A 21,198-nucleotide genomic window follows, 5' to 3' on the forward strand; every position below is an offset into this window, starting at 1 on the left:
TGATACTGTTAAGAGGAAATGGGGAAATGTAATATCAAAAGAGAAATCTTGTCATTACTGCGATGAACTACAACATGAAATTCTGTCACTTTTAGTAGACTTTTACAGTGGAAGTACCACTTGTATTTCAAACAAGATGCACATCATGATGTAGTTCTGTGATAAACATGAACTATAACCACCTAGTTGTGGATCATCACCAGTACACTGAAATGTGATTTTTAAAAATATTGGCAGAAATAAGCACAAAAGTGTGCAAGATATTGACGAAATATTTGCTTTATTGTATTCAATGACCATTTCTGAACATCCAGTCCCAAATTAGTGACATTCTGATTATTTCCAGAAATGCATGCCTACAACTTCATTATTTTTGCTTGCTTATAGTCTCTTATAGTCAAGTAATATTCTTTCTGGCATCAGTTATTAGTGTGATCAACTTAATTAGTTCCTGGATTTGGTATAACCATGGTCTCGTATTTATGTATGTATGTATGTATGTATGTATGTATGTATGTATATATGTATATAAATGTATGTAGAAATGGGATTCAAATGTCTGGGGAGGAGCCCAAGACCCTATTTTGTGTCTCCCCCCCCTTCTCAACCCAAAGTTACACCGTTGCAACCATCCATTCAAAAAACTAGACATGGTAAATTTATGAAAAAACATAGTTGTGCTTTGTTCTACCTAGGGTATGGGTACCTCAAAAACTAACGCCCTTTTGGAGGATTTGTACAAACAACTTTAAATTAACGGCCATAGCTCCTCCTCACCGCAGGGGGCAGTATGTTAACTCGGCAGCAGCGGAGGAGCGGGTGAAAGTTCGTGACTGTGCCGTGCTGTTAAATCCTATGGTAAAAGCCCACGACTTGAGAGCGAAATATGGGTGAAAGTGAAGGTGTTACCGTTTCTTTGCAAGACAGCAAGGCTTCATACATACTCAGCAATGTTGACGAAGTGGTTGAGCGAATTCTGACGTTCGTACCAACCAAATCGCTTCTCCGGATCGCAAGGTAACGTTAACGTTAGGGTAACACGTTTGCATGCTAAACAGTTTACTTCGCTAACGTTAATGGCTGTCGAATGGAAGTGAAACTAACGTTACTTCCCGTAGACATACGGGACAGCTAGAACTCTTATGTCTTTTAGAAGTCATTTACTTAACCTAACGTTTCGTGCTTAATTACTTGCAGCTGCTTAGTCATATTTTTCTGACCGAAGCACAAACTTAATAGCCAACGGTCTTGCCAAGCTAGCAGGTAGCTACAGCTGAGTGTGTTTGTGGTTCTCCTCAGTGTGTGCAGACTGTGGAGAAACTGTGCCCGAAGAGTGCTGAGGACTCAGCAGCAGCTGACCTGGGTGTCCGCCAGTGGACCGTCTAACACAAAGGCCCATGTCCTCTGCAGCATCCTGGCCGAGGAGGTGGAGGTAATTATGGAAAGCTGTTTGGGACGTTAAAAGACACGTAGCTAACGTTATGTGTGCCAATGTGCAGTAACGTTACAATGTGATTATGGATAATGTCTGTATAAAAATAGCCTAAGTGGTAACAACCCTGATGGTAGTAATTGTTTTATTATGTTTTGCTTTAAACATACATGCTCAGCCAGAAATAATCTCTTGTAGTCCTGGAGTAAAAAAACCTGGCTGAAACCTGATGTGTCAAGGAGCTGATAAAACATGTTTTATCATTTATTTTTAAGTAAAAATGACTAATAGGGGTTTGTATATTGTTTGGTCGTGTATTGACAAAGGTTTTAACACCGTTTTAACACATGCGCTCTGTTTCTGATTATTTACAGAAAGTGTTTCTCCTGCCCAAAACAGTTCTGGCATTGGTAGACTATGAGGCCTTCAATGGACAAGCGTATTGCTACAGACAGAATAAAGGTTGGGATCTCAGTGCTGTTGGACTTTATTATGTCGCATTCTAAATCGTCAAATTTGGAGATGCATGGTTTTCACTGGACAGGAAGGGGATGGGAAAGTATAACGTGAAAGTAACTAAAGCTGTCAGACAAATGTAGTGAAGTAAAATGTACAATATTTGTCTCTGAGATGTAGTGGAGTAGAAGTATAAAGTTGCATAAAATGCAAATACTCATTATCAGTATCTCAAATCTGTACTTAAGTACTGTACTTGAGTAAATGTACTTTGTTACATTCCACCACTGTCAGAAAGACATGTCGTATATGAGGAAATTGGTGTGACACAATCTTTCAGAAATAATGATTTTGTTGTATCATAACAGCATCATTACTGGATATTAGTAGGCATCACATATGCCTAAAATAAAGTTGGGATGCATAGAGAACCTTGAATGTGTTGTATGTTAAATATCTGACCGATGGATGGAATTAAAACTGAGAATAGCTTTAAAATTCGTGGATAGCGTAATATTGAAGATGGTTCACAAAGACACAAATTCATCGAAAATGCCCTTTCATTGTCCAGCTCAAAAACCTCAATCGTGAGAATAATTTACATTTTAAAATCATACACATGCACATCCATTTTAAACTAATTCCAGTACAAGAATGTTTTTCAGGATGCTTGGCAACTGTAGTCTTGCCTCTGTTTATTTTGCAAGTGAACCAGAGGGATGCCATTATGCGGTTTCAACGCAAGGGACTTTCTCTAAAATCCATTTTTGTTTCTAAGCTTCCAAGATATTACTTAAATACAACATAGTTTGTGTTTATGGGTACTACGTTACAGTATTAACAGGAAGCCGCGAATACGAGCCAAACTATTTGCTCCACTATTACATTCATAGGGGCTTGACAAAGTAATCAATTAACATTAAAAAAAGGACTCAGTGAGCACTGCTATAGAGTTTGGTCATATTACGATGATTCTTCCTCTTTGTCAATGCACTTTCAGTGGCACATGTTGTGACATATTAAATAATTCTGCAATTATTGTTATCACTGATCACCTGCACTTTAAGCACAAATAACCCATTAGACACCTTTAACACATCTGGTTATAAACAGCCATGATACACATATCATGGCTGTTTATAACCAGATGTGTTAAAGGTGTCATTCAGAGTTGGTTTATAGTCATTTTAGTCAGTAATGGTGAAGTTTATTTCATAGTTACTTGCAATATACCTTGGTTAAACAGACTAGAGCTAACTGACACCTACCAGCCAATCAAAAATTGTAAATTAAGGCTTGTATGCTAATTTGCTTGTATTTGTTTCCTTTAGATCCAACTGTAATAGGTATTTAGCAGTGTTTTGCAACACTATGAAAACTATAGACATAGGCTGGCTGCACACTGCCTGCGTGGCGAGAGCATGGCGTGTCAGTTGCGTGGCGGCTGCGTGGCGGTTTCTATGTCTTTGCACACCAGAAATGTGTTTGACGCGGCGCTGCTGCTAGCCTTGTCTGTACACGTTTCCCGTTGATAAAATGAAATACCATGTTAAACACAAATATATATACTGATTTGATTACAGCAAAGACAACGTTGGCAGTATTCACGGCAAAATAGGCTACAGAATATTTCGTTCTGTATTGACAGGTGCAATATTTGAAAATCGATAATTTATTTTTAAAATTACTTTTATATCTGCATTTATGTCAAAACCTAGAGACTTTTAAACATCAAAATGTCATTTATTAATATGTATTTGTGTCAAAATGACATATAAACATCTTTTCCTATTCTATTTTGCCTGGAAACGCTTCCAACATGCTTGCGTGTCGCGTGAAAAATAGGCGTCGGTCCTATTTCGAGGATGCACGCGTTTTCAGATTTCTGAGATGTGCGTGTCATGCAGGCAGTGTGTAAGCTCTAACCTGTTAACATGGGAGCCAAAATAAAAACGGACACGCCACGCAGCCAGTGTGCAGCCAGCCTTGCAGTTTCATTGCTTTGCTGGTGTAAATTTCTCTCAATCTAAAATTGTTGCATAAAGGACTTTTTACTTTCCAGCAATACTGGATATGTATTCATATTAAAATGATACGCACAAAAAACAGTGACCTTTCTCATTAACACATTTTTCTTCTTCTCAACTACTCTGAAGCAAAAAAGAGTCGCCACAGTCCAGACACAGTTGAGGAACTGAGCCTGCTCTTCCCCAAAGGCTGTGACATCATGGGTGTCACCACACTAGGCGTAGTCTGTAAGTGTTCCTCTTTTCTGCCTCTCATATTTCCTCATTCATATAGAAGAAAATAAAATCCTCACCTCCCAATAAAAGCCTCGGTTGCCACATTTAATTTAAATTTGATTTCATTTAATGTGATGTTAATATGAAAATGTTTCTGAAATGAGCTTTAAAACTATTAGTGCGTTTCATTTGTACTTGGAGGTCGGAATTTCCGAGGTCAAAGTCGGAACCCCCCTCCCTGAACTCGCATCTCCGAGTTGGGAAGTCGGAAAACCTTGCAGTACCCCAAGCTCAGAATCCAACATGGCTGATCCGTGCATCAACAAGCAGTGAAAGCTGTAGTAACATACAGTTTATTACTAACACTTCTGTCTTATTTGTGTCTCACTAAATCAGTTGTACACACAGTCCTGTCCAACCTCTGTCTGTGGATGTGTTGCTATAGTGTTTGTATGCACAAAAACAGCGTAATGCGTTATTAACTGGTATTGCTAACCTGGCTAGAGCTAACCCCACAGTGAAATTCTGACTTGTTAAATAGAATGTAGTCAAGTCGGGTATGACGTCATTCCCTGCTCTGGCTTCCGAGTTCCGATGTGAATGGAATGCACTATGTCATGGTACAAATATGCGGCCTTAGCAAGTTCATCTACTAGGATCCCTGGTGAAAAAAAATGAAAGCTAACCAGGTGTTTTGGGTATGTCAAAGAACAGTTCACCTTTCAGCATAGAGGACTACACATTAATCTCCACTGCTGCAGCCTAGTTGGAAAGCACCACTGGTGGTGGCACCTTCCTGCCTCTCCCTGTGAAAGATTGCCTAGTCTGCCGGGTGCTGTGCTCCCCATTTCTCCATATAATCACAACCCTGCGGAGAAGTGACTCTCCATCAGCCATGTTCTCTTTCCTCAAGATGATGGCTTAACAGGGTCCCGTCGTCTATCAGTTTTAATGGCAGCCCTAGCTGTTTGTGATAACACTCATTTTGTGGTATTGCAGCTGTGGGTCACCACAGGGTCACCACACACATCTAATTCAATTGAATGAAATCTTGGATAAGGTTGAATCTATAGATTACTTGTAATAAATTGCCACATAGCCTCAAGTATTTATGCATGTTGGTAGTAGGGCTGGACAGTATTAAAACGATGACTTGTGATACACTTAGACATTCCAAAACTCTAACACAGTGGAGGATGGGGATGAATTAGATACTAATGTCTTTGCTCATTTTATTGAATACAGTGAAATGTTTTTTGTAATGTAGAAATGCAGGGTTTTAGCTCAGCAAAAATTTTAAATTTTAAAGGTGTACGAGTGGTGAATGATGCCGGTTTTGTTATTATCCTTTAAATTTATGACAGCACATCTGGATTTTTTCTCATTTGCACAGTAGCTCATCCGTCTGCTAAACTCTCCTGAGTCTGTTTAGAAGTGCCTTTTAATGCCACTGATTGAGTGGAATCGTACCTGGTGTGTTGGTGTTCGTGATGTGCTGTATATGCTGGTCTTTCCGAGACTAGTTTGTGTTGTTGAGCAAATATCCATTTAAGTGTCTTTCAGTCAGATTTGGTGCTGAAGTTTTTCTGTGGTTAGCATTGCTAGCGTGAGTTTTGTAACCACCACAGTTGATTAGTGAGGCCAAGACAATAGTGCCTTGAGCTGCAGTTTCTCTAATTCTCTAATTCCACTGAATGCTAACCAAGAAAACAGCCTGTGCCAAAATCAGAAGAAAAATCCTCTTAACTTCTCACTACAAAGTCAAACATAATTTTCTAGTAGAAGTTAGTAAGAATCGTCGTATATTAAGGAGATATTAAGGCTGCAAGAAGTCTATAGCCATTTTCACAACCAACATTTTGACTGTGACAGCCCTGACAGTGAGCCAGCATGCACAGTATCAGGAGGCTGAAACTTAGCAGCTAAATGTAATTCTGCAATTAGTTTTTTTTTTTATTTACACCCGTGCTTTCCTATCTCCTTCTGGCATTTAAAATGTCTTCTTTATTGACAGCTGTCTCTTGCTTGTCTCCTCTTAGAATTTATGTAAACTCTGGATTAGTTAGGTAGTGACCTTTTAAACAGTTACCTTAATTTTGATATTTAGAATGCTTAAGTTATTAATGTGCATTTTGAGCACATGTACTTAGTGGTCAGCCACAGAAGAGGAACTCGCTGCTAAAAAAACTGCTTAGTTCTTGGCTAGAATTAAAAATGCAGACTCACAGGCTTCCATGGCACGTGACGTGTGTAAATTACTGCATATAACTTAATATTCTACCTCATGCCTGCTCCTCTGTGCAGTGACTCCCAGTGGCTCTCACTCCAGCCTTCCTCAGGAGTACCAGGAGGGGGAGGCTGGCTTTACAATCATGTTCCCCAGCATAGAAGGTGTCCACATCAAGCCCTTTCATTTTTGCAAAGAGTCTATCTCCCCAACAGCCCTGAAAGAAGCAGGTGAGTGTAGGCTCACAACAGTTACGCAATCATCTTGTAAATTCTTCCAGAACGTGTTTGTTGCATTACTCTTTTGTTTGTTGCACTTTCTTTCCAGGACTAGTTGACAACCCAGAGCTGCGTGTGGTACTGATGTTTGTCTATGAGGCATATAAACCTGGAGGAGCACACTTCCTCAGCCAGATACTGGAGCCGCTGGCCAAGAGCAAAGCTCTCATCGCTGGGGGGCTGGTAGAAAGTGTCTTTTCTCCTCCCAGACACTGGTGAGTTTATGTCCCTCATATAAAAATATAAATATTAAAACAGGGTTATTTCTTAGCTATGTTGGGAAGGATAATGCTTTAGTAAAAAAATAACAATTTGAAGTGATTTCTTGTTCAAGTTCAAATAGTTGAGGCTTCCTCAAACATAGTTTGACTTATAATAGTTGGCTTTCCATAGGTACTGGCAGGGGTGTAAATATAGACAGTGCAGGCAGTGCACTGGGGCTCGTGGGGAGGGGGGGCCTCTGACAATATGTTGGGCGGAGAATGGGCCCTTTTTTAAAAAATATGCCTGTATTCAAAGAAGACCTCCCGTTAAAATTAAAAATGGTGCCAAAAGGCAAACCTTCTTTTCTTTATTGGGAAATACTCTTGACAAAGGTCCAATAAATAAATAAATAAACTATTTGATTAAATTAATAATTTCTTCTTTTGTTTGCTATTGTTTTTTACATGTACAGATATGCAGTGATGATTGCTGGGTAATTAAGTTGATGTTGTCCAATGTCAAATCTCCATTTGATCATTAGACGATACGATAAACGGTAGCTAGTTTAGGCGCAAAATCTGTCAAGACTGACAAGCTGAGAACATCGGCATGCCTAACAAGTAGTCAGTGCTGGCGGTGACAGGTGACTGATTTAGCGGGTCTAGCTATGTGCTGTGTGTGTTTTATGTTGTCAAGGAGCTGTGTGCTACACAAAACTTGCAACGTCAGTTTCCTCGCCATTCATTGTAACGTTACCAAGGTGTTTTCTCTCGTCCCAAATACGTCCCAAAATTAATTTTCATTCTCTTCAAATGTATTTTTTAGGACGGGATGTCCTTAAGCTCTGGCCCTGTAATAGGCTTTGATTTAATTTATAGTGGATAACACAAAGTTATGATTTAACACTTAATTGAAACACTTTTTACTGCCTTTGCAATATTCACACTCTCCCTCTCCTGTTATTTCTCACTCTGTAGTTGTAGCCAGGGTGCATACGGTGTGGTGGGCCTGGCCCTGAGTGGCCCTAAGGTGCAGGGGGCATCTGTGCTCTTGGACCAAGACATCAGCAACCCAAAGGCGGCTGAAGCCACTATCCGGCGGCTAAAGGCAGCCAAAATTCCTGAGAGGAACACCCTAGGGTTCATGTTCGCCTGCGTGGGGAGAGGCCAGAACTACTACAACAACCAGGCCAACGTAGAGGCAGACGCCTTTCACAAGGTGTTCCCTAACACCCCACTCTTCGGCCTGTTTGGCAACGGTGAGATTGGCTGCGACCGAATTGTAAAAGATGACTACACGCTGTGCGACACTGACACGGACAGTCTGCAGCATGAGTACACTACAGTCATGACCCTGGTCCATCTAGGCTAAGTGACTGACCCACAGTGACAATGGACAAACAGGAGATAAAGACGACTCACCATGCTCCTGTTTGCAACAGCAGTTGGGAACAAGAACCATTTTGTACAGAGTGTTACTCACATTAGGACTCAGAATATAGCTGTCACCATTTCTGTTCATAAAGCAGGAAAATGATCCATTTAGCAGTCATTGTAATGGCATCATTTGGCAAATTGTGTCCCTCTGAGACTTTGTGTGTAAACGCAGCTTCATATTAAAACCAGTGAGTTTCCCAAAGTTCAGATATAAAAAGACAAACCGATGATTTCTTTTAGTATTCATACTGTATGGGACTCTTGTAAAATATGTGTATATATTTTTCCCAAATTTCGCACACATTCAAGGCATATGTCACCCTCTGACATTAACCTCATGGTCTGTTTTGCTTTGCAGGTGAGTAAAAATATACAGCTGTGAGGCCCACAAGCTATTGTTATAGTTGTTGATTCAGCGCAGGCACTTTTTATTAGTAAGTCAAAGAAGTGTGGTCCCTCTTCCACACAATCAAGGTAATCTTGATTAGAATGCTCTTCCTTGTTGTAGTTTTTACACTTGTCTCGCTAATGAAAAAAAAAAAAGACTACAAATGAATTCTCTTTTGCAAGATATCTATCTACCATGTTTCAGTTGGGCACAGGGAAATCAGTCAGAATCTTACAGTGCCTCCTTTTTTGTGTTCATGTGAAGTCATATCATTCTACTTACTTCCAGCTGTTAATGGTTGGGCTTAATGGTTATCTCATGTACACCTGTTGGCTGTGTAAGTGACACTGACCTGCTGAAACTCTCATTTTCCCCTCACTTTAGTCTCGGCTCTTCTACAGTTTCTAACTTTAGGAAACCATTGGAAATTGATGATATACTGTCTAATGTCAGAAATGTCAGAAAATGTGACGTAATTGGGGTAGATGATGTATTTGGTATCCTTTTGCTAAAGCAAAAAATGGTTAAGGGTATTTTTTTAAAATCCTGATAGTATAGTTTGAGACTTAACTACCTAGCTGCACCTTCGGAAAAAAGGTCCCTATTTTACAGATGCCTTTTCACAGTAGTATCTGTCAAAATTCATTCATCTTTATTAATGTATTATTTTTCTAGATGGCCCTGTCATTGATTGACGTCATGCTTTTTCCTCACTCAGAAGAATATTCTGATGACACAAAGGTGCAATTTCCAGTACATATATATAATATATATGTTTGTTGGACAGGTAGTTGCGATTATATGTTGACATTAAGCTTTTCGATAAAAGCTGCAACAATGATTGTTGCAAGAATGGATAATTTCTAGAAAATTCCAAGTTTCGCTTTAAAAAAGACCTACTTAAAAGTTCTCCTTTGTATCATAATACACACAGCTGCCCTTATAGGTTTTGTGTTAGTGCTTATGGCTCATTGAACGAAGTTGTTTTGGTGTTGATGCACTTTTCAAAATGTGCTAAATCATATCTGTTATGCTCATTTCCTCAATAAATTACATTCAGCACGTAGATATGTGCATTTTGCATTTATTTCTTTAACTCTTCTCCTAAACCACTACAGCAGCATCTTTAGACCCAGTCCCTGAGCACACTGGAGGTTACGCATCCTTCCTCGGCTGTTACTACAGGCCTACTACTGTTAATTCAGATCACCACTTTTCCATATTTGCGCACACCCTGAAATGTGAGCCTCAGCCTATAACATCTTCAGCAGCCCACGTCCAGGCGTGTTTAAATTAAGGAAGAGACGCTTGAGATTGATTGATGTGCGCTTTAACCATCGACTGGCTAATCCCGATGAATGACAAACGGTTAAACCAATTGCTGTAAAGGCGAATTATATTCCCATAGTATCTTTATTTTGGGAAACCATAAAAACACGCTCATGACACGGTGAGGGACGACCTACGAGGCATAAAGCTAATAAAATCATCTGTGGCGATAATCCGCTCTCAAATTGGCCTCAATCGGGGAACTGAGAAAATCTACTCACAGGCTTTCTTTCTCTCTCACACACGCATATACACGCGCACACACACACACACACACACACACACACACACACACACACACATACGCACGCGTCCACTCCACGGCCAACATTTTTAGACTGCTATGTCGTGACCGGAGCGATGCAAATGTCACACGATTCATTGGCTACTGTCAGTCTCCGCCACGAAAACGTCAATGTTTTAATGGCGTTTGGATGAAATTGGCAGTGTTGGCCGGCCGCTGCTGTGTGGAAGGAGGGTCGGTAGAGAGCCGAAGCTTCGTCGGGCTCGCTTCAGCACCTGGACAGCTCCTTCCGCAGGGTTCCCCGCTGCGCTCGCCGGGGAAACCCTCGGCTGAGGAGCGGATCTGAATCTAGAGCAGCACACGCAAACCCTTAAAACCCCTACCAACCAGGAGAATATTGCACTTAAAGGCTCGTTATTTGATCAGTCTGAATAACACTTAGATGCTAATATGATCTTGCCGAGTGACGATGCTTCTTGCTTTTGAGCTTCAGCCCCTCTTTGGTGTTTGCACTGAAATCCAAGCAGCGCAAGTGGGAGCAGCAGAAGCAGCAGTGGTGCTCGTCCAATGCAAAAGTGCTAAGGATAGCTGCAGCCTACACACACTGCGAGACTGCTGCTGCCTCACTTACTCTGATCACCACCGAGGGAGACATTACTATCAGCAAGGGGGCAGCAAGAGGCTCGATTACCCGTCAACAATGTAAATCTCACACAGGTAGGTGCTTTGCTGCAAATAAATAATTCATTTAAGTACAGCGAGGAGCTCTCAGCAGTTGTGTGCAGAACTCCCATTTAGTTGGAATCTGATACCAGCAAGTAAATCGGTTCAATTTGTAATCACAGATGCATGGATTTATTCCTCTGATGGCAGGAATTAAAAATGCGTGAACCCAGTTCGGTTTGCATTGTGTTTAAATGTTTGATCACTGTTAAATGTGATGAAAAGTTACAAAAGTTCTCTTATGTTTAGGTTCACAATAGTATTTTGGGGACTACATGGATTGTAGGCTCCATAGTCAATCTAGTATTGTTGACGTCTTACATTTTCATTGAATACAACTTTTTGAGCTGAAAGGGTTGGGGTTTCTGTTAGTCTGACATTTACCGCTGTAACTTACCATGCCCTCAAACAGGTTCCTCATGGCATGTCAAGCGTGTGATGAAAGCAATGAGTTCCACCAATTTTAACATATTTTCCATCACCAGATAAAATAAACACATTATAGCATGCAGTTGAAAGAAGGAGCTTCCCACCAATTTTCCTTAAATGACTGTATTGAATGTCCCTTATATCAGAAGGTGGTATGTTACAATATCTGTCAGGGAATTTTACTGTTTTGATTGATATTGAAATGCTGCAGATAACAGGCCTATAACTAACTTTCTGCATCTCCGGCCACTGTGGCACTGAATTTAAAGTTGCCAGCCACCCAGATTATTATTAGTTCTGTGACATTAGTTAATCTTGCTTTGATTTTTTGCATCACTGTGCAGTACGTTTTTAAATAAGTTATTCACTTGCGATAATGACTGTGTTCTTCCCAGCTTCAACATGAAAGCAGCAACTATCAGGTGAAAAGGTGAACTGCAGCACTAAAACAGCCAGAACTGTGTTGAAACCTTGTGACAACCATCTCCACATCTCTCCTCTATCCATCAGCCAGCATCATGGCAAATGCTGAGTGAGTATAGTCCATTTATTTCTCGTCTTACTCATTCCCTCCTCACATTCCAAACCAGTGTTTCTTTAATTTTCCCATGTGGGGAAAAAAAGCGAGGGTTTAAAGTGTAACCTGTAAACATGTATGGTGAAATGTCAGAAATGCAGAACTGTTAATAGGGAGTGTCTGTAGGACATAGACCACATTCTTATGGATTCCTTCGTCTTCCTTTCACGTTACACTTTTTCTAGCATGCCTCTTTTTTTTTTTTTCTAATGTCCACCTGGGAAACAGGTTTTGGTGCCTCCCTTTTTTTATTTTATTTTTTACAATAATGACCTTTATTCACACAGACGTTGCTACCGTTGACGGGTCTGATCCTCTCTTAATACATCCATGGTCTTACCCTGGTCACTCTGAATGCTAAACACAGATGCAAACTGAGATGCAGAAACACACCTGCACAATGCTGATTACAAAGCGTCTATTCTGCAACCGTAAACACGTGTCATGCTAATCCTCTCTGTGGAACAATATATAGTATATTGATTAAGATTGTTCATGAGTTTTTCTAAAATTAACACATTTTTCCAACAACTCCTCTCCATCTCCAGTTTTCTCCCAGCTTTCCATTTTTAAACTGTGCTCTCCAAGTGCGTAGTAAGAACAGCTGATGCATTACAGAGGGACCGTGCATGTTTGTGTGTGTGTGTGTGTGTGTGTGTGAAGAGAAAGTAAGAGGTAAGGGAGAACACTGGAAATCATTATTCTCTGTTAAGTCATGATTCTGCTGGCGTAGCATGACTCTCTAATTTGTCTCTTCTTAACTAGCTGCATTTATTCTCTTGACCTAGATGAATAGCCCTAAATCATTGCTCTATTTGTGCTTTTATAAGCGAACCAATTCTGCTCATGGTCCCATACAGAGCTCAGCTCAGCAGATATCAGTGGCAATGTCATATCATGCTGTGTTTAAGGTAAAATGCATCCTGAAACAGATTACTATAGCTCACAGTTACTTTCCACAGTCCACCAGAAAGAAGCTTTCACTCTTGAAGACTGATGATCATGTCCTTAAGATACAGTATAAAAACAAAACAATCTAAAATGAGAAACAAACTTTGGTTTTAATTCCTCTTCATTATTCATCCATATGTGCAAAAGTATTTTAACCTTGGTGTTCATAGTTAAGTAGCGCTGGCTGTACAGTATAAACATCATTTATACTTAGTGATTATTAGGGAAACAGACCTTTATTTCATACAAGCTAGTGCTTGATTGTATAGAAAGAGTCTGACATATTCTCAGCTTCATAAGGATTTTTTTTTTATATATATATATATATATATTTAGATTTAAAAGTAGATAATATATTAGCGCTCTGTAAAATCTTGGATCCTTTATTGAAGTAAAAGTACCAGTATAATAGTCTACAAATACAAAGTAAAAGTACTTAAAATCCTATTTACACAATAGTACAGAAGGATTATCAGCAACATGTACTTAAAGTATCAAAAATAAAAGTACTGGTTCAGCAGAAAAATGGCCCCTGTGATTGATTTATTCTTTTCTATGATATTAGATTGTTAATACTGAAGCAATACTGTTGTTGTTGTTGTTATTTGAGGGGGAGCTATGGTTTTTATTACATTATTTACTGGTGGGTTGTTTAGTCCAGGGACCCTCAAAGGGGTCACAAATTACATCTGAAGGGTCATGAGATGTTAATGGGTTTGGAAAGCAGAAAACAGTTCTGTTACAAAAAGTTGTATTTATTATTTTGACTTTTCTGTAATCTTTGCCTTATTGTTAAATATTGGACAATTAGACCTCATTGGGCCTTAATATTTCTATCTAAAATGTTATGAAGTAGACAGTAGCAGAAAATGGAAATACTCATGTAAAGTACTTCAAAATCTTTGAAGTTTGTGACTGGCTTTAATTTTAAGAAAAAATGTCCGCAAATCTAATCTCAAGAGTCTAACTTCATGAGATTAATGTATACAGTAAATTGCATTTTAGGGTGGATTTCCCTTTAAGACTCTAAAGGGTCCTCGGCACCAGTCAGGACCATTTGTCTTTCACCCTTCATTCAACCTGTTGTTTATTCAATGCCAGTGGGAGGGTGAGGAGGTTGGATGTTGGTTCAGAGGGTGAGAGTTGACAAGCAGATGGTGTCTTTCTGCCTGTTGCCTAATTGTCTCTTTTCATAAGTACGCTGACATAACGTATGACGTTTATTAGCAATGGATAATAACAAATGTAAGTTAGGAAATCTTTGATGAGCATTAGGGCTGCTAATTCACTGGCTTTTCAAACATTAAGCCTGAGTAAGTGTTAGTCAGTATCTTTCAGTCAGTATATCAAATTAAAGGGACACTACACCGATTTTACACGTTAAGTTCATAGTACAATAGAGCTCAACAGTCACCATACAATTGCTCCATTGTATATATTTTTTTAAAGATTATTTTTTGGGGGCATTTCCAGCCTTTATTTTGACAGGACAGATGAAGACATGAAAGGGGAGAGAAAGAGAGGGGGGGATGACATGCAGCAAAGGACCACAGGTCGGAGTTGAACCTGGGTCCACTGCGTTGAGGAGTAAACCTCCTATATATGGGCGCCTGCTCTACCAACTGAGCTATCCGGGCACCCAGTACGTAAAGAGTTTTAACCAGCCAGCCACGAGATTAATCCTGACCATAAAACATTTGATTCGGCGCAAAGAATACATTTTGAAAATGGCAAAAAAATGTAAAGGTACAAGACTGTGTACATAAACGATCATAGACTTCAATGATAGCAGCTCGCTAGCCATTCACAGGAGCAGTAAACATTTCCATGGTAATAGCGAGCTCCACCAATTGGAGACGTCGCTGTTATGCTTAGGATTGTGGGTAGTGGAGTACTTCTCCATGACATCGCAAATAAAACATGTTTTTCTTAAAACAAGGTTGATTTCATACAGACTTGTGGCTTCTACAGGGGCATACACCTTCGTTTCACAATCTTGTAGCTCGTGATAAGTCTACCTCGGATGGTTTAAACATTATGGCTAATAATCAAAATAAAATATAAATAAATGGGATTTTCACTCCAGGAACCACACTGTTGAGATATGGGTGTATCATTTTACATCTTTTGCAATCTTTGCTCACGATGTGTTATGAAAGACTTCAACATACCTTTATCTCTGATGACATTTGGAGCCATCTTTGCCTGACCGTTTTTTCGACAAGTGAACACCTATATCATTACAGCTTCCTCAGTATATCATCATTACATTGTCATTTTCAAACTAATCAGTGTTATCTGCGGGAAAAGTCTCCCTCCAGTAAATTGTTCCTGGAAATGCCATTATAATTATAATTATTCACTCAGTCTTTACTGAATTATACATTCAAAATTCAATAAGATAACGACTATTGCTACAAATTCTGCATAATGCCCAAGATGCTGCAGGCAACACCTCAAATACAGACGTACAGAATATACTTTGTGTCTCCTATGTTTAAAATACAGTGCAGAAGAAACAAATCAGTCAGTTAAGTCAGTTTCACAAGTCCACATAAACCTGTCTTTTCACTCATTAAGTCTTTCAAGACCCGTATTCCCTTAAGTGTCTGTAGAAATTAAAATAATCTATTATTGGAAACTGACACAGTGTAAAAAGGTCCACGGACTTCTCCATTATGTAGATGACTTATGTACATGTGCTGTCTTAGTCCTGGCCCAGGAGGATCTCTGTGTCTCCTGTGTCTTATACAGCGTGTATCTGTAAAGGTCAGATAAGAGACTGGTCACACCAGGGCTACAACAGTCCATTGTGCAGTCCACCAATTCATCATTGTTTAATCTGTAATATTATTAATGAACTAATGTGCCTGGCAGAATTCATTAATATCCACTGGCATGAAATTACAAAAGTTTCTCTGGAAGTTGAATTGGGTGTCTTAAGAAATTACCTGAAGCAGTGATGGCCGGTGTTTTTTCCTACAAAATGAACACTGTGCCAAATGCCAAGTTATGTTTTCCAAGCTATTACCTTGAAAAGACCGTTGAATTGACTAAGGTGTATACATATTAACCAAAATACAAGCGGTACGAAAGGTGAGGTGAAGGATCTTTTTCTGCTGGTATCACTGTTTTAGCATGTTTTAATCTAGATGCCAGTAAAGCCCAGTAGGTAAAAGCTGACTGAAGTCTTTCTTTTGCGTCGTCTTCGTCTTTTGATGTGAAATCTATATTACGTTGTATGTGAGTCAGCAACAAAGACAACGATACTCACTGTTTGTACTTTCTTAGCAGCAAGAAAAAGACACTTCCTAAGTTTATGGTGCTACAACAAACATGCAAGTGTGAAATGTCTATATGCCGTATATTTAGGCATTGAGTCTGACTATAAGTCAGAAGTTGTGAAATTGTTTGCAGTGTTTGCTGTTCCACCACCAGTGTACATACTCATATGTGATGAGTGCATAACACTAATACACAATGATGTCCAGCTTCTCCAAAGTTCTCCACAGCAGCTGGTGAGAGCAGAGAACATCTGTTTTGTGTCTCCATGTTGTGGCCAAGTTTTGGGTGTGTTTAAGATCCTCAGGCGTTGTAGTCAGAAAGCCTAATCTAACGTGTGTGTGTGTTGATCTTGTAGTCCACTTAGGCATTGGACAGAGTGGAGAGTGGTTCAGGATAAAATGTGCCTGGATGGAAATACACTTTCTTTACTCCCACAGAAAGTGTATTTTTTAAAGCTGCCATTGTGCTTCTCAAGGGGAGGTGATAAGCAGAGTAACATCTATTTGATATAATGGAATGTGGATATAACAGCTTATAGGTTTCATTTTATTGATATATTGCATATAGTTACACTAATTGTTATGTCAAAACATGAAAGCAGATTTTTTTTCTCCATATTTTCACATATTTCCATTCCATGGTACCTTTTTTTAATTGTACTAGACTGTATGCTGCCTGACATAGACATATCCACTACCTACTGTAATGTCCACTGTTTCACTGCTAATAGGACTACTATGAAATGTATCTCATTCAGTGAATAGTTAATCTTATTTCAAAATGCAGAGTGCAGATAAATTTTAGAGCAGTTTCCAATAAAAGTTTAAACAGGATATTAACAGGAGTTCACTTTGAAGCCAAATTGATATCAGAACGTCCATAGGCCTACATGTTTTGTTAGGATTTTGTTTTTCTGTATAGGCTTCAAAAGATTTATTTATTTATGCCTTCATTTATGCCTTTATGTGTTTGCCAATAGTAGAGAGATGGCCCCTAAACAAGACTAAGAGTCTACAACCAGACTACTGGGTCCGTTGAGCTGTATTAATGTTCAGCAGTTCTTTGAGCTTACTGCTAACGTCAGCATGCTAACATGCTGATATTCATTAGGTGCTTATGCTAACATTTGCTAATAAGCAAACAAAGCCATTTCTTTTCTTTTCCCATGGGCTGCTTGCAAGTCTGTCTTATTGCATAGGGGTCTCAAGGGTCATGAGCGAGACACCTCTAGTTGTCGGAGGCGGAACATTCTTCAGCGCCACTGGCTTCCAGTTACTTACATGACCTTCTGTTTTGGTCAGTGAAGTCCCTTGAGCAACTTTTGTCACATAATGACCTTTCCTACCTGGCCCACAACTCTACAGTCCACAATGTACTTTTATCTGCCAGCCCCAGGGAATCCTGCTCCCCTGAATATCACGTCTTTCCTGTGGGTGCTTTTCTGCAGTTGCAGTCTTTCCATAAAATAATGCTTTTGAGAATTTTGCAATTGCCACTTTCCTGTTAGATAAGAACTACTCAGAAAGGTCAGTATTTGTATTTAAGACCGCAAAAATATTGTATTTGTACTTTGATAGAAACAGAGGCAGGTTTGTCCTTTGGGTTTTTTTCTATGACATTGTTTGCATTTTAGTGCATTAAAGTCATTGCCATGTATATTATATTAATGAATTATAACAAAATTATTACAACACCTGTATGCTGAACAGCACCTTTTGAATGCATGGAGCTGTTGAATTCATACTATACTTTTCATAATATTCACGTTTGTTTATTTAGTCTCTTTTGGGTTTCATTTATAGGGAGCTATGATGTACAACCCACTTTGTAAATGAGTCTGCATTTTCCATGCAATATTAATGTAACTTTGACAAAAAAAAGCAAGTTTAAGCCTGCGAGAGGAGTGGAGTAGCAAAACATTCATTCATTCAATATCTCAGAATGCATGCCTAACCCTATTGCTCCACAAAAAAACTTTGCCGAACATTGTACAAATCTATGGGCTGGGTCAGCAGCTTTTCCTGATATCTTAACTGGCAGCCAGGCAGCGCACCAGGGAACATTACTGTAAGCTGTGGGCCGTAGGGCTCTGGACAGCTTGTGTCTGTCATGAGTGGTTATGTGTACGGTACTGATTGTTTGGGAAGAGAGCCAAACCTGCTGCTGTGCTGTAGATGAGAGGTGGTATAGATGAGATGTTGTGTGTAGGAGAAGCATGGAGAGGACAACATCTATCAGGCCAACCTGCTGTGGCATAATACTGCACATCCACAGTCTCAGAGTGGGAAATAAGTCTTTGCCAAGTAAAATAAGTAGAGGTATTTGTCATAGAGGCACATTGACAACGTCCACAGTACAACAGCATACTAGTCCATCCTGACATACATTACTGTAGTTGGACACATGATGACACATTGCATGCCCTTGGTAATTTTATAGTGCAGAACTAAGTCAGTAATAGTGATGTTGCACTGAAAGCCACCAACTGTAAGTTTTTATTAAACATAACTGGTATGCTGGAAAGATTGAATAACTACAGTAGGGGGATGTTGCTTCTACTAAATAGTGTGTGCGAATTTATTTTTACCTGTAATTTAAAGCCCCTGGAAACTAAATCCTATGTAGTTATCCATAACCCTAAATATTTAGAATTAAATAACACAGTTTAAGCAGGCAACCGCACAAGTGTCATCACATTCTGATTTAAATGTTGCAAAATCCTCATCGGTCCTCAGAAATACATGGCCACTGAGCCCAGCCCACCTTAAACCAGCCAGAAGATCACTGACAAAACACAAAATACACATAAATCTCTCAGTTGAAATAAACAGAACTTTTCCAACTTTGGCATATGATTTTATATTTATGTAGGACTACATTGCTCATAGTAATAGAAGGATTGAGTTAATAGGTTTTCAGGGCCTTCAAAGGAAAATATTGAGTGCCAAATTCTTGCATCAATTGTAAAGCCTGCCTCAGAACGGCCACTAGACATTCTAACCTCTTGACAACTTGTTTTTATAGGAGAATATAAAGCTAACTGACTCTAAAGTCCTGTTTTAAGTTTATTTTAAGACAGGCTTTCTTAAACTTACATTTACAGATTTAATTCCCTGCTGTGTTATGCTCTCATCCTGTTCATTATTTCATTGTATTTGTATGCATGTATACTTTGTACCTGTCCATTACTGAAATCATTACATTTTCTGAACAGACAAGAAAAGGCTGCTGTCTACGGAAAAAAAAGTGATATTCTTCTTCACTCATATAAAACATATTGCATTGTACACGAGTCAACAGCATTACAGCCTCTGGTGACTATATTTTGACTATATAGAGTATGTATCTTCAAAGAATGTAGGACCCTCTTGCCAAGGGAAACAATCCCATCAAATTAGGATGAGGGCAGCAACTCTTGAGACTAGACTGCAATAACACTTCATGTTGAAAACAAAGGGTTATTATTAATGAAAAACAAATAACACTGCTGTTGTATGCTATACATGCAGAGATGATAGACTACGCTTGGGAACTGCTACCACCTCTACTTTTTGAAGAAGCTTTCACCCTTAACTTTTATCATATGAAAGATCCTCAGTCTGTGATGTATTCTGGCAGTTATTTTGTAATTATATGTCGTAATTTTCCTTTGTGTTGCTATAGCTTTCTTTCAACCTGCTTCAAGCACATCTACATTTAAGAAAGGTAACAACTACCTTCTCAAAAGTGAGAAAATAAGACTTTCACCTTGAATGATAAATAGATGAGCCAGGCCGTTTTGTACAGGAGACAGAGGACAGAGAGTGTGTACAGCTTAAGGTCTCTGCAGCCAATGGGCACATGCTTATTTACCTGAAACAGATAAAGAATACACCTGCTTACAATGGCTGTGACTCATTCATTTGGTTGTTCAGTGTGTGTTCAGTGGTTTTATTGTGGTAACATAACTACAGCTGGTGCCTTTTTCCTATTCATGCTCTGTTGGTGTTCATTTGTTTACTTGTTGGGTTTAAAAAAAAGAATGACGAGACGTAGCAAGGAGGGAGATCGGTCAGTTTAACATTAATAAATATGGATCACAATGCTAATTTTGACACTGGAGAAGTTGAAAATTTGTATTCATATTCATATGATATACCTTACAATTATGAGCCTGCTAGGTGTCCAAGAGACCTGGAGCAGCTGAGAATCAGGAAAAGTAACGGCCTTCGGAGAGAAACTGAGTTGTGGTGTGAGGAGAACCAGTGGAGAACTGGACAGGGGTGTCTCAGTGAGTGACTGGCATTAGCTTAGAGAGATGAAAAGACGCCTCCCTGCCAAACTTTTTGTTTGATAGGTGCTTGTGTGGGAAATGCCAGCACATGGCCTCAGCTGTGGAGAGTATGTGCTGCAAGGAGGTGGATGCAAGGGCTGCAAATTCATATTTCACAATTTCCTGGTAGCAGCTGTAATGCATAAGCTGACTGAAGATGTGCTTAGACCAAACACCACTCCCATTTATTTCAGTGAAAAACGGGGCAAGACATATTTGCTTCCAGTTGCCTTGTTCACTCCGCACATTCACGTTCAATATTTAACCTGCACCTTCACAGTGCTTTCGCTCAAAACCTTAGCATGGTCTTTTAAGGGCTTGTTTCCTAGTGTAGTCACTCATGTTTGAGTTATGTGTTTATGGCTCAGTAAGAAGCTGCTTGGTGCCTTGGATAAAAGTGAAAGAAATGTTAATATCTAATATTATTTCCGTGTGTATTTGGCTGGTTACTTCCTTATTTCTTGGTGTTAAGGTCACAGAGTCAGAGTTTAGATCAGATCAGCCTTGGTGGCTTTGATGATGTCATCATGATTCCCATAACAGGCTGTCCTGCCAAACACACACACACACACACACACACACACACACACACACACACACACACACACACACACACACACACACACACACACACACACACACACACACACACACACCTCACTCACCTCACTCACTCACTCACCT

At 39.4% G+C, this 21,198-nt stretch overlaps 2 protein-coding genes across 2 annotated transcripts in view; both read left to right on the forward strand.

The window, feature by feature from the left end:
* Nucleotides 1-793: 793 nt before the first annotated feature.
* On the forward strand, nucleotides 794-9,730 carry fbxo22 (F-box protein 22). The gene is made up of 7 exons (XM_039794756.1): nucleotides 794-1,017; nucleotides 1,300-1,432; nucleotides 1,807-1,894; nucleotides 4,045-4,143; nucleotides 6,436-6,588; nucleotides 6,686-6,851; nucleotides 7,818-9,730. Exons 1-7 carry the CDS (start codon nucleotides 887-889, stop codon nucleotides 8,209-8,211), a joined length of 1,164 nt encoding a protein of 387 aa, XP_039650690.1. The 5' UTR covers nucleotides 794-886; the 3' UTR covers nucleotides 8,212-9,730.
* A 381-nt stretch (nucleotides 9,731-10,111) lies between these two features.
* LOC120556103 (transmembrane protein 266-like) overlaps nucleotides 10,112-21,198 on the forward strand; it is a 50,473-nt gene continuing 39,386 nt past the window's right edge. Inside the window, exons 1-2 of the mRNA XM_039795497.1 lie at nucleotides 10,112-10,954; nucleotides 11,785-11,921. Of these exons, the coding sequence (XP_039651431.1) occupies nucleotides 11,908-11,921 (14 nt within the window). The 5' untranslated portion in view covers nucleotides 10,112-10,954; nucleotides 11,785-11,907. The remainder of the gene's footprint in view (nucleotides 10,955-11,784; nucleotides 11,922-21,198) is intronic.

The sequence above is a fragment of the Perca fluviatilis genome, chromosome 3 (assembly GCF_010015445.1).
Source record: "Perca fluviatilis chromosome 3, GENO_Pfluv_1.0, whole genome shotgun sequence".
In the NCBI taxonomy this organism is placed as follows: Eukaryota; Metazoa; Chordata; class Actinopteri; order Perciformes; family Percidae; genus Perca; species Perca fluviatilis.

Coding starts and splice junctions, on each gene's coding strand:
- fbxo22 (XM_039794756.1), top strand. CDS start 887: ATGGGTGAAAGTGAAGGTGTTACCGTTTCTTTGCAAGACAGCAAGGCT. Junction 1,018..1,299: donor TCGCTTCTCCGGATCGCAAG/GTAACGTTAACG, acceptor GGTTCTCCTCAG/TGTGTGCAGACTGTGGAGAA. Junction 4,144..6,435: donor CACCACACTAGGCGTAGTCT/GTAAGTGTTCCT, acceptor TCCTCTGTGCAG/TGACTCCCAGTGGCTCTCAC.